The sequence below is a fragment of the Lissotriton helveticus genome, chromosome 4_1, assembly GCF_964261635.1.
Source record: "Lissotriton helveticus chromosome 4_1, aLisHel1.1, whole genome shotgun sequence".
Taxonomy (NCBI): Eukaryota; Metazoa; Chordata; class Amphibia; order Caudata; family Salamandridae; genus Lissotriton; species Lissotriton helveticus.
Genome location: NC_136063.1, coordinates 271,343,863 through 271,356,255, shown reverse-complemented (window position 1 = coordinate 271,356,255; position 12,393 = coordinate 271,343,863). Strand labels below are relative to the sequence as shown.

Below are 12,393 nucleotides of genomic sequence, written 5' to 3'. Positions count from 1 at the left end.
TAACAATAACAATGGCTGCACGTAGACCGAGCTCTCTTGAACTGTTGGGTTGACATTGCTCATTAATTGGCACCTGCTCTGGGATTAGAGGGCACGAAAATGGGTTAAGACGGGCTTGTGGTCCTCCATGTCACATGTTCCCCCCTCTGGCTTCTTTGCTCCCCCTCCTCCCAGGCATTGGGCACACTTCTAGACTGTTCTTGATCAACAAATTGGAAGGGGCAGAGACTTAAGACGGTCAATACCATCCACCCCCATGTGTGCACCACCAAGCACAAATTGCAGATTTTGTTTGTTTTTCATTGGGGATATGTCGGAAGGGGAGGGTACTGTTTTTGCTATGGACAGTTTGGGGTTTTCTAGCGTGGGTGGGGCTGTTATTTTGAGGGAAAAGTGAAACATAACTAAAGATAGGGTATGACCAAACATTACTTCCCCATTGAGGGCAGATGGGAGGCAGAGCGGGCAAGGTTGGACTGTCCTGACAAACCGAAGATACGATTCAACACCTGGAATATGCGTGGCCTTAATGATCATCGCAAAATCCGGAAGTTGGTAGCTTACCTCAAACGACATAAGGTGGACATAGCGATTTAGCAGGAGATGCAAATCACCTTATAGTAACACACTGATAAGGCAGTAACTACGTGGCCACTATGCTGCAGGGTTCTCCACACATGCACAAGTTCTTATATGGGCAGATAGTGGCTCGGGGACAAGACTGACAAAAGCATTCAGTGACCCAGGGGGCAAATCTGCAATAGCTTCCTGCCATATGGATGATTTGGAGGCTGTACTGGTAGGGGTGTATGGTCCCAATCAAAACAACCCTCAGGTTTACCACTCCCTCAATGCTCGCCTGCTACAGTGGGGCGATCTCCCATAAATCGGGGTGGGAGACACTTAAAGTGTACTTGATCTGATTGAGACCTCTCAAGGTGTCCACCTCACCACTCCATGGCTGCTAGGGTACTTACAGAAATAGCAGAATGCACAGGACTGGTAGATATACAGAGATACTGCTACCCTGAAGACGTGGGATACACCCATTACTCCGCGGTCCATGACATCTACACCACAATCTAGGAGTTTGGTGTTCCGTGTAACTGAGTGTAAGCCCCTCTTGCGTACTTACTCTGACCACTCACCTATGATACTGGACCTAGAACTTAGCTCCCCAAGGATTGCTGCAGTTACCTGTCAATTCCTCCCCTACTTGCTGTTAGATCCAGTTTTTAAGTCCGAACTGGCACAAGCTATAGATGAGTCCTTCGCCATCAATGTGGGGTCGGTCGACAGCTTTGCAACAGTTTGGGAAACATTCAAAGTCTATATTAGAGGCATTGTGCTCACTAAGCATGCAGGGGTCCTTAGATCATAAAGGGACAGATTGTCATGGTTGGAGAAGAAGATAGCAGACTTGGAAACAAGGCACCAGAGGGAAGGTGACCCCAGCACATTAGGGGAAATTAAAACTAAAATGGAAGAATATCAAGATACAGCTAAAGACTAAATCTAACACCTGGGTTAATACGGTATCACAAAGACGTATGGGGAGGGTAAACGTCTGGGAGCCACTCTTGCGATGCTAACGAGCCCCAAAAGGGAGTCTGAGGTGATCATGGGCATTCGAGATAAGGAGAAACAACTGCTTAGTGATACAGACCGCATCACAGACCGGTTTTGCGATTATTAGGCTGACCTATACCGTGCATGGGTCGCGCCTGACGAAGAGGCTATTAAGGATTACCTGGAGCACAATGGTATGACATGGGTCTCAGTGTAGCACAGGGAGCACTTAATGGCTCCACTGCGCTCTGCGGAGGTGCACACTGCCCACTCTATTCTGCAGTCTGGCACAGCACCAGGCTCAGATGGCTTTTTTTTTTAAGCCTGCTTATTCCACACTTGGTCACACTTTATGAAGATATGGCAAAGTTGGTAAGATGCCCCCTTCAATGCGAGAGGCCTTAATTGTTACTCTCTTGAAGAGACATCTTTCTGATGGGTTGGATCTGAGTGGGGAAACACTGACAACCTCAATAACAATTACTAGAGGAACCAGATCGGGATGCCCCCATCGCCCTTACTGTATGCGTTGATGGCGAAGCCATTGGCATGTGCCCTCCGAGAATACCATGGGCATCGGAGACTACGCTTCCCAGGTTATAACCTCGCTGTATCAACATACGCAGATGATAACTTATTATATATTCGGGACCCAGAGAAAAACCTCTCGCCCATGTTACAAGAAGTGGTTAGATTTGGGGGGCTCTCAGGCCTCAAGATTAACTGTGACAAATCGATAATCTTTCCACTCATTCCCGCAATGACATCAATAGCGATGGAGTTCCCTCTACATTGGATGACTGACTGTCCTGAACTCAGGGATACAAATCCACACAGACCAGGGCAGGTCCTCATAGAGAACTATGGCAGAGCAATTCACAAACTAGGATAAGACGTTGAGCTCTGGATTAAACTTCCAGTCTCTAATGCAGCGGATACCGCTTATGAAAATGGTGGTAATCCTACATTTTTTATTCCTGTTCCAACATATCCCAATGCTTCTGCCGCTGTCATTGTTTGCAGAGCTGCGGGCTCAATTGGCGTGGGTGGGTAAACAGGCTAGGGTTCAGAAGAAGGTCCTCACTTTGACGTAAAACATGGGGTACTAAACGCTCCAGACTTAGGAGTTATATTATAGGGCAGCACAGTGCACGTCAGTGTACCACTAGCTTCATGGTCCACAAACCTGCCACACTTGTACATTGAAAGAGAAGCTGCACTCTCACTCATGCTCCCCGACACTGTTCCGTAACCCGTTGAGATGCCATGGTATATAAACTCCTTCAATTCTGTGGTGCATGCCTGGCGGCAACTGATAGAGCAACAGGCTGGCTCCCTACTACACTCCCCTCCTGTTTCAATAGAATGGTGCTTTTGGTTTCAGCTGAGTCGGAAGAAAAGTGTAGTAAATACATTACATAAGCTGGGGACCACCATGATGGGTGATTCATTCCAAGAGGGGGAAGTGAAAGGTTGGGATGCTTTCAGAGACAGAGAGCAGGCACAGAAGCCCTTCACCCGCTTCCAATATTTTAGAGTCTGCCACACCCTGCGGGATCTCTTGGGAGAGGAGATGCAGGAGCCCCCATTCACTCCTGTTCTGTAACTTCTGATCCAATCAGGCACTTCCACCGGGCGGGTCATTAAATTCTATGCTCTAGAGCAGGAAGCGCGTACACCTGGTGTCACACGTGCGTGGCTGGAGTGGCAGAGGGACTTAGGTAAGAACATAGATGACGAAGACTAAAGATACTGTTCTTCTGTGCCCAAGTTGGCATCACTAAATGGGCGACAGACTCATACATTTACAATATATCAATCGAGTATACTATACCCCAGAAAGACGCTTCAAATATTAAGACACACTGCAGGAATGCCCAAGATGTTGTATAGGTGTGGCTAATTTAATACACGGGCATGGTATTTCACGGAGGTTGCACAGTTCTGGAAAGCAGTATTCTGAGAGTTTAGAATGATTGTTTCCTCCCTGAGGGCTGACCCCATGTTGGCTCTATTGGGATACGACAAGGGGGTGGATAAAATAAATAGACCACCAGTGTCTATTGGGATGTTACTGGCCAGACAGCAACGCGCTGGGCTAGAGGTCTGGCTACCACCTGGGTCAAATGGCACACAGACATGCAGGAGGGATAGGATATGGAACAGCCTCATTATTGGCAAAATGCTTACTATTATATTTTAACCATAGCGGTTATCCTGATATGAGGTGCGCCCCAGGGGTAACATCATGGTCAGGGTGGATGTATGGATGTGGTCTACCTGAATATGTAGAACGAAAACAGTATTCTTGCTTATTGATGTAATTGATGCCCTATATTACTGTTTGAGGAATATGTGTAAACATAATTGTGTCAAACAGCTAATTGTCATGCATATCCTCCTACCAAGAACTCACCTAACCCTCCATTTTACAAAACCCATGTCAAAGGCACGCATGGATATAACCAAAAGGCTGACCACCAAAGTCATACCTATTGGTTTGCCAATGCCGGTTTGTTTATTTTCGTGTTCTCTATAATTTTGTGTCAATCTTGCTTTCAAACTTTTGCATATATTTGCATCTAATCAGAGTGCATCCTGGAAGCATTATACGTAGCCTTATATTGTTCTACTTTGCAAACATGTGTCCACATTTTTATATTGGAGCTGCTGTCAGTATGGCAGTCTGATAATAAAGGCTTTGTATTAATGAACCTTAAATACAAGTTCGACAGTATTAACATATGGGCACAACTATTCCCTAAACTGCAGACAGGGGGGGTTGGGCCTACTTGTCCCAAAGACAAAATAAACATGAAAACTACTAGTCCTTAACCCCAAACAATATGTCCTGGGCATCGAGCTATAGGAATTCCACACCCCTGGAGGATGAGCATTCTTCTAACAAAATTCAAGTCCTCATGAAAGGTCATGATTAGTTTTTCCTAATGAGATTTTAGGATGCATAAGACAAGCAGCATCATTTCGGCACTAGGCACGATTACTGCAAGTCTGCTCCAAACCCTTACAATTTACTGTCTGAGCAATACTTAAACCATAAGTTCTTTGACAGAGGAAAGTTCTGAATATGCCCTAAATTCTGGATTTTGAATACAAGTTGCAAGAAAGATTATTCAAGAGGAAATGTTTTTATCAGTTTTTATGAGTAAGATGCGGCTTCACTTCTTCTAAAATAATAGTAAAACAGACCACACTTACAAAAATTAAAGCTCCTTTTTAATACTTTATGCACAGCCATCCATTTGACAAGATCATGCACACGTGATTCCAGTACACACATCACAGTATTTAATATTACTCATTAAAAGGTTAAACAAATAACATACATCCTTACGAAAATTACTCTAAACGCAAAACTTAAGATTTTTAAAACAAAACTGCTATTTTACTCATTTAAAAAAATCATTGTGCTGAGTACCATTTCGTACAACAGTAAATTTAAACATCTGTTCATATTTTTCTCTCATCACATGAAAATACTTGAATAGAAAATGAAAAACAAGTGGCGTGTTTTAAATACCAGAAATAGGCTGTTTGCCATTCAGAGGAATCAATATTAAATATTCGTTTTTTTCCTGAAAATAAAAGCGAGTTCAAAGTTCAAGTCACGGAATCCTCCAGTGTATAGAAGAATTCAGAGGTCATGCATAAATAGCTGCCACTTCAAAGACCATTCTGAAAAGTAAAAAAATAAAAAGAAATGCTTTCCACGGTTCATATGTACTTTTTTGTCATTGATTTTGGCACAGAAAAGAATGAGCGCATTTAAAAACAAGATGATTTACATGAGGACAAAGGGGCAAAGTATGTCAAGATCAAGAAACTAGTTGCCATTTGCAAAAAATCTGTGCATATCAGTGATTGCAGAATACTGTCTTCTGTCTACAGCAGGTAAAAGTCTCAGTTCCTAGTTATTGGAGCATCGATTTGATTTGCTTGGAGGTAGTTTCATCATTCAAATGTTTCGTTGTGTACCTGAAACCACACAGATGAAATTCAATAAGTTTTATATATATGCCAACATTTCCATAGTTGGAATACTGTTTTAATAACACACCGATAGCTTCGAAGTTAAAACACAGTGTTCTTCCTGCTACTCACTCTTGCGTGCCCCAATGAGCAACAGCATTACAGTAAGCTGCACCTTAAGTGCTTGCACAATTTTAAATCCTGCTAAGTTGCGAGCATTTCTCAGCATTCTTAGGTTATTTACAAAAGAGACTGTCTGGTACAGTAGAACATCAAATTTACTGTTAATATGCACAAGAATGCGCTAATCATTTAATGTAAAGCTGCATACGAATGACTGGAAAGGAATGCATCTTTTTGTAGTTTCAAGAGGTCCACCAACACTCCCATCAGTGTTATGGTATCTAATTACACTGGGACCAAAACATTTCCTCTAAGTTGCACTGGCACAGTTATTCTTTTTTGCTTCTTCGCAAATTTACCTCCAAAAAGTGCTCCCGGGTAATGGAAACGGGTAAAGTGGGGGATTGGCCAAAGAGTAAAGATGCCACTGTTTTCGTACAGGATACTAACGGATTACCATTAGAGAGAGTACAGATATTTGAGTTCTGAGATAGAGAGAGTGTGTCATCACACAAAGGCCAGAACACTACCACTGGAATACTTGAATTAATGTACGAGTTACTTACTTACCTTCGGTAACGATGTATCTGGTAGTGACGATTCTAGCCTCCGATTTCTTAACGTAGAATTATCCCGAGGCGTGAGACTGGTTCCGGAAAACTTTTTGCCACAGCATCTCAGCGCGCCGGCATCACGCGACTCCGCCCATGCATCGTACACATACGTGACTTCAGTGAGGTCACAAGTCCCACCCCGGCGCGCCTACGTCAGTTTTCTTCACAGAACTTTTCCACGCCACAACGCAGAGCCAGCAGAGAAACTGTGGAAGCATGGGAACAGTGTGCGAAACAGGAGAATAATAGAAAAGAAAAAGGAACGGTGACGAAGAACACCATACGGAGCAGTGCCAACACTGCAGTACCGAAAAGCAGGGAAAGATGAAACAGAGCACAGCCCTGAGCAGCCACCCTGCCAGTTATGAAAACAGTACCCCCTTTCAGACAAGGAACATATGCAAAATGTCATAACATGTAGCAGGACTACAACCCCGACAAAGACCCAGGGAGTCAGTTCCAAGACAAACCGGGAACGACAGACTTCCAAGGCAATCCCAGCACAGAGTGCGACAACCCACTCAAGGGAGCCAGGGCAGGGCACAGGCAAATTACCCAAACCAAGAGGGTAGCAGAGGGACCAGGACCCTTAGTAACAAAGAGGGAGGGACAAGAGTAAAGGCAAGCCTCAACCCCAGAGTAACCAGAGCAGAGGGGCAGAGGTGTATGCCTATAGACCCGTCCTCCAAAGTGTCAAAGAGGAGGAAAGGAACAAGAAAAAGACAAACCATCCCGTCAAAGAACTAAAGAATGCACTCACAGTAGACACAGCCACCCACCGGGAGACGAGTGCAGAAGCCAAAGGTCCTCACAGAACAGGAATGAAGGACGGGCCGTGAAGGAATCTGCGGCTAGAATTGTCTCTACCAGATACATCGTTACCGAAGATATTGTACATCTGATAGAGACAACTAGCCGCAGATTCCTTAACGTAGAATAGATACCCTAGCCATACTCTTGGGGAAGGAGGGTCTGCGGAAGGGCCCCACCAGCCTGGACATAACAGAGGGTCCCACAGGGGACTAGTCCAATGGACAGGGCGAAGAGCCCCGTCCTCCCAGGCAAGGGGGGAACCCCCCACAAGCAGAACACCACCGACCCAAAGAAGGATGTGGGAAGAAGAAAGAATTTGGAAGAAGCCCGTTCACTCTCAACAGAGGAACCAAGGGCAAGGGCATGGCCAGGGAGGCCGAAGCACCCCACCCCCCTACAGGGCAACAAGGCTTCCATCCAACGTCAGGAAAGGGAAGAAGAAAAGTCTAGAGGGCCCAAGGAAATGAGGGAAAAGAAGGTGAGCCCACCATAGACGGAAGGCAACAGACCAGACAGAGCGGCGCCAGCAGTAATAAGCCGCCATAAGCAGGAAGAACCACCCGGGGCCCCAGGAAGACCGGGCGGCTACGCCTGACAAAGGGAGAAACACAGAACCCTCCCAGCCTCCAGGACAGGAGCATGAAGGCGAGGAAATGCCCGGACACACTACTACGAGGGGTCCGCGCACACGACCCAAAGAAGCATCAGCAACATACATAAATGCCCTGGAGAGCAGAGGCCCGAAGGCGACCAGAACTCCCTAGCAGAGTCCAAGGTATATATAACAGCTACCACTACCCCACATAGGGTAAGTTAAGTCCCAAGACATGGGAACCCTCTTTGGAAGAAACTTCCGCAGCTGAGGAAAAACAAAAGTCACGGACAAAAATAAACACAAGGAGGGCTGATCAAGCAGCCTAAGAGAAAAACAGAGGGCTTAATCTCAGGGTCAAGCCTGTGCAGATGACTAAAGCAAAAACACACAGTCAATAAAAGGGCCGTCCAGCAGCCAACAAAGCCACATTCCCTGCAAGGAGGACTCGAGTGGCCATAAAACACACCCCACAGCAAGGGCAACCGGCCTAAAAGAAGGTCCAGAGCCAGCTCAACTCAGCAGTCACTGAGGAGGGGAATGAGGAGGGGGAGGGGGGAGGATAAGGCGGAGGAGGAGGAGGACGGAGCCCTGCCAAGAACCTCTGGATGGCGGAGTCTGCCGGGGCATGGAATAACAGGGTGCCATCGAATGGAAGATCAATCAGCCGCTCCGAACATTTTCAGAGAACACGCTGCCCTGCAGCCAAGCATGGCGACGGAGGGCAACCGAGGAAGCCATTGCCCGGCCCAACAAAGCACTTCTGAGATGTCCAGAGCGGAGAGGAGAATAAACGCTGCTAGCTGCTGGCCAACTAACGCATGATGCCGTAAGTCCACCTGAACAGTCTCTTGTGAAGCAGCAGATACCCAAGAACTCAGCCGAGTCCCACAAACAAGAGGTGGCCCTAGCCAACACACAAGGTGTTAAGGGCCAGCAGCTGGTCGAGGCGAATATGTTGCGTCCCCAAGAGTTCAGCCAGCGGGCCTCCCGGGACGGTGGAGTCAACAGTGGCGGCAGGGAGGGAAAAGCAGTCGGTAAAAGTGGACTTGAGGCAGAGGGGTGGAGGGAAAGACACGCTGGGTCAAGCGGCGCCGGTGCAGAAGATGTGGAGGCACCGGATCCCCTGAGGCGGGACGCCTCCAAGCCCCCATCAGGGAAGAAAGGAGCGAACCCTCAAAGGGAAGCAATAGCTCCCTCCCACCAGAGTCCATGTGGAAAACCTCCAAGAGATGGTCCGCCGGGAAATGAGCAACCGGGTCACCCATGAGCAGAATACCCACAACTGTGGACACTGCGTGGGCGAAGGCCGCACCCGCCTCCATAGGGCCCGCGGCGGAGAAAGCAGCTCTTCCGTGGGCGACAGCTGTAAATGAAGGCGGCCGTCCCTGAAGCCAAGTGGGGCAGGCAAATGCCAGACCTGAAAGTCGGAAGGAACCGAAGAGTGGGGGACCTGGCGCTCATCTGGGGAACACCTGAGCCTCTGGCATGGCGGGGAGCCACCCTTAGAGGACACCTGTGAAAAACCACGTGGCCGCCTGTCTCCAGGGAGGATGACACCAGTAGGCATCCAATCTCCGGAGAAGAGGGAGCGTCCGAAAACTAATCCGAGACTCGACGCCTGTCTGGTGCCGTAGAGTCCGCCACCTGAGGCAGGACGTCATCACTATCAGGCGCCGAAGGAGACGGCGGATTGGGCTCCTCCAAGCCACACCGCACCGGGGACCGGAGCGGAGCCGAAGTGGCCAAGGGACAGTGCCTGAACACCGCCGACTCTACCTGCGACGACGCAGCCGCTTGCATGTAGGGATCAGGGGAGTGACACTAAGCCCTCCGCCAGCTTCGGACCAGAATGTGACGGAGGTGGCCCTCCGACCCATGCGGCACCGACAGGGCCGATTTAACCTCCGACTCGCCCTCTGATGAGGCAGCTGCCTGCGTGGAGGGACGAGAGGGGCCCGGAGGAGGACGAGAGGTCGCCGTCCAGCCGCGACTCAGAGCGGGACGGGGAGGGTCCACTGACCCCTGTGGTGTTGCCTGGTCCAGCAGGCGCCTAGGTGGCGTCAGCTCAGCCGTGGACAAGGCAGTCGCCTGTCCAGAGGGCCGAGCAGGGCTCGGGCATGCGACCCGAGCCCCAGTGACCTCCCACGACACCACAGGGACTGCCACGGGAGTTTGTAGGCAGAGGCGCCGTGGTCCGAAGGAGGGACCCCGAAGGGCCGCACCCCAATAGCACCACATACTCCAAGCCTGGAGCCGAACCAGTCTACACTGGCGCCGGACCCCCCGGCGACGCCGTGGACGGCCCCGCGCATGGCAAGGGATCCGCTGACACCCCAGGAGGGGAGAGGTGTGGCGCCGCGGCCAGGGCGACTGACGCTGGAATCTGGGGATCACGGTTCGATCCCCGGCTCCGGCGGCAGGTTAGCCCAGCACCATGCGACTCTGGGCAATAGCTTGCTTAATCTTCCCGACGGCCCCCAGCGCCTAGAGACCCTAACGGGTGATTGTGCGCTATACAAATGTGGATTATTATTATTATTATTAAGGAGGAGACGCCAGCGAGGCCTGCAAGACCGCCGCATATGTCTCCATCTGGACTCTCGACGCCCCTTCACCGGGAAACGGTGGATAGGAGGCCGACACACGGGGCCGCATCACCCGCAGAGGCCACACCCCCGGCAGGCCGAACACCAGCTCCCGGGGACAAGCTGTGACACTTACCCACCGGGGAGCGACGCTCTCGCGACATCGGAGAGGGATGAGGACACTAGGGCGACGGCCGTTTCTGAAACAGTCAGCCGAGGCTGATCGAGGGGATGAAGCAGACCTTGAGAGATGTACAGAGAGGAGTTTCATCCGGCGCTCCCGCCGCGACTCTAGCTTCAACTGTTGGCACGCCTGACCATCAGTGGTGCCGTAATCTTCCCCCAAACATCACATGCAAATGAGGTGAGGGTCCGTCTGAAGGCATTTGCACACTGTTCTACCAAAATATATCACAATGAGGGAAAAAAGGGCGCTCCAAACAGGCCCGAACAGAGACCGGAGCCGCGTTGCACACAGAAAAGGAAAAAACTGACATAGGCGCGCCGGGGTGGGACTTGTGACCTCGCTGACGTCTTGTACACAGACGACGCATGGGCGGAGTCGCATGATGCCGTTCCCCTGGCGCGCAGGGACGCTGTGGCAAAATGTTTTCCGGATCCAGTCTCACGCCTGGGGATAATTCTACGTTAAGGAATCTGTGGCTAGTAGTCTCTATCAGATCTCAGACACAGGTAATTACTCTGGCAGCATCCCAATCCATTGTTATTTTGCACACCATGCCACCTCAGTTTGGACACAGCCATATGCAAATCAGTCTCAGCCCTGCTACAATGGGAACAGTCAGCCCGAACAGCCTCATCAAGAGCCTGAGGAAACATAACCACATAACTAACCACATCACTCCCTCCCTGATGGAACTTCACATGCTCTGCTTGCCATCTCGCCTCATCTTCTAAAACAGCTCCATCACAAAGTCATCACAATTGGCACCCTAACTGTCTGGCTGACAAATCCACCACCTCTCAACGCTTTCGGGACACAAGCAGCCACGGTACCATCAGCCTCGTCTTTTCCAGGCATGCAACCCGGATTTGCAGCTACATCTCTTAATTCATCAAGCCCTTAACCCACTCTAATGTGGTAAAGGGAAGACACTTATTTAAAGAAAACTAAACAACATCATGTCTAAATGCCCTGCTACCACGGAATTCACTCGTTGACTGAATTTTTGCCTTGGACCACGTGCAGTGTTTTGCTGCTTTTGGCTTCAAATAGCGCATACATACACACAATCCATTGTCGTGAATGGCAGGCTTTAGGTTCATCGTGAAACTTAGCCATGTCAAATAGAACCTGGTTAGGATGGTGGGGGACAATGAAAGGTCATTTAAAAGGCGAATGACTTCCACTGTGAAAACAACTGACACCTCTTTTGAGAAGTTTGGTGATGGAGTGGTAAGATAAGAGATTGCGGAGCGTAAGATCTATGATATAGGGCACGTTAGTAGGCACAGATAGGGATCTGGCACAGTATTTATAATTTTATGTCTCCTATGAGAAAAAGAGCAGTAAGGTCTCTTTATTAGGCTGGCTTAGTCTGACAGTAGCATTTTCAACGTCTTTCAGCCAGTCCAGGTGAGGTTCCGATAAGCAGAAAAGATATCAGCAGAAAATCCTACTTTGACACAGATATAGGTATCTAGGTCCTTGGAAACCTGTGCCAACTTCTCATGTGTGGGGGACACTGACTTTAAGGCAAACTTGGGTGTCATAAACCAGGTTAAAGAGGAAAAAATAAAATGATAACTTAATTATCATTTTATTTTTCCCCTTGCTTAGCTGGGTAAGGGCTCCCTCACAGAGCAGGGAAGGGGAGGAGTGGTTTGCCCACTCCAAGCGCGTAGGACGCTTTGGCCTGCCGTCTCGGCAGTCATGCGCACTTTGCATGTTCTCCACGCAGGGTGCATTATCATACGGACCCCTGTATTTAAATTACTGTATGCTCCAGGGAGATGGTGGTCTCCGGGGCAGTTTACACTTTTGTAAACCTTTCTATTTACAGTTGAAAGCCCTGGGAAGGTGGCTGTCCCCGGGGCTATGGGGGGCACGAGGCCGCCCCCCCATTTAATGTTGGCAGGAGCC

The 12,393-nt window shown here is 49.1% G+C and overlaps 1 protein-coding gene across 16 annotated transcripts in view; it reads right to left on the bottom strand.

Moving 5' to 3' along the window:
- Positions 1-4,784: 4,784 nt before the first annotated feature.
- CYRIB (CYFIP related Rac1 interactor B) overlaps positions 4,785-12,393 on the bottom strand; it is a 478,070-nt gene continuing 470,461 nt past the window's right edge. For all 16 annotated transcript variants that reach the window (XM_078686758.1, XM_078686763.1, XM_078686757.1 and 13 more), the window contains one exon: positions 4,785-5,565. In XM_078686758.1, the coding sequence (XP_078542884.1) occupies positions 5,502-5,565 (64 nt within the window). In that variant the 3' untranslated portion in view covers positions 4,785-5,501. The remainder of the gene's footprint in view (positions 5,566-12,393) is intronic.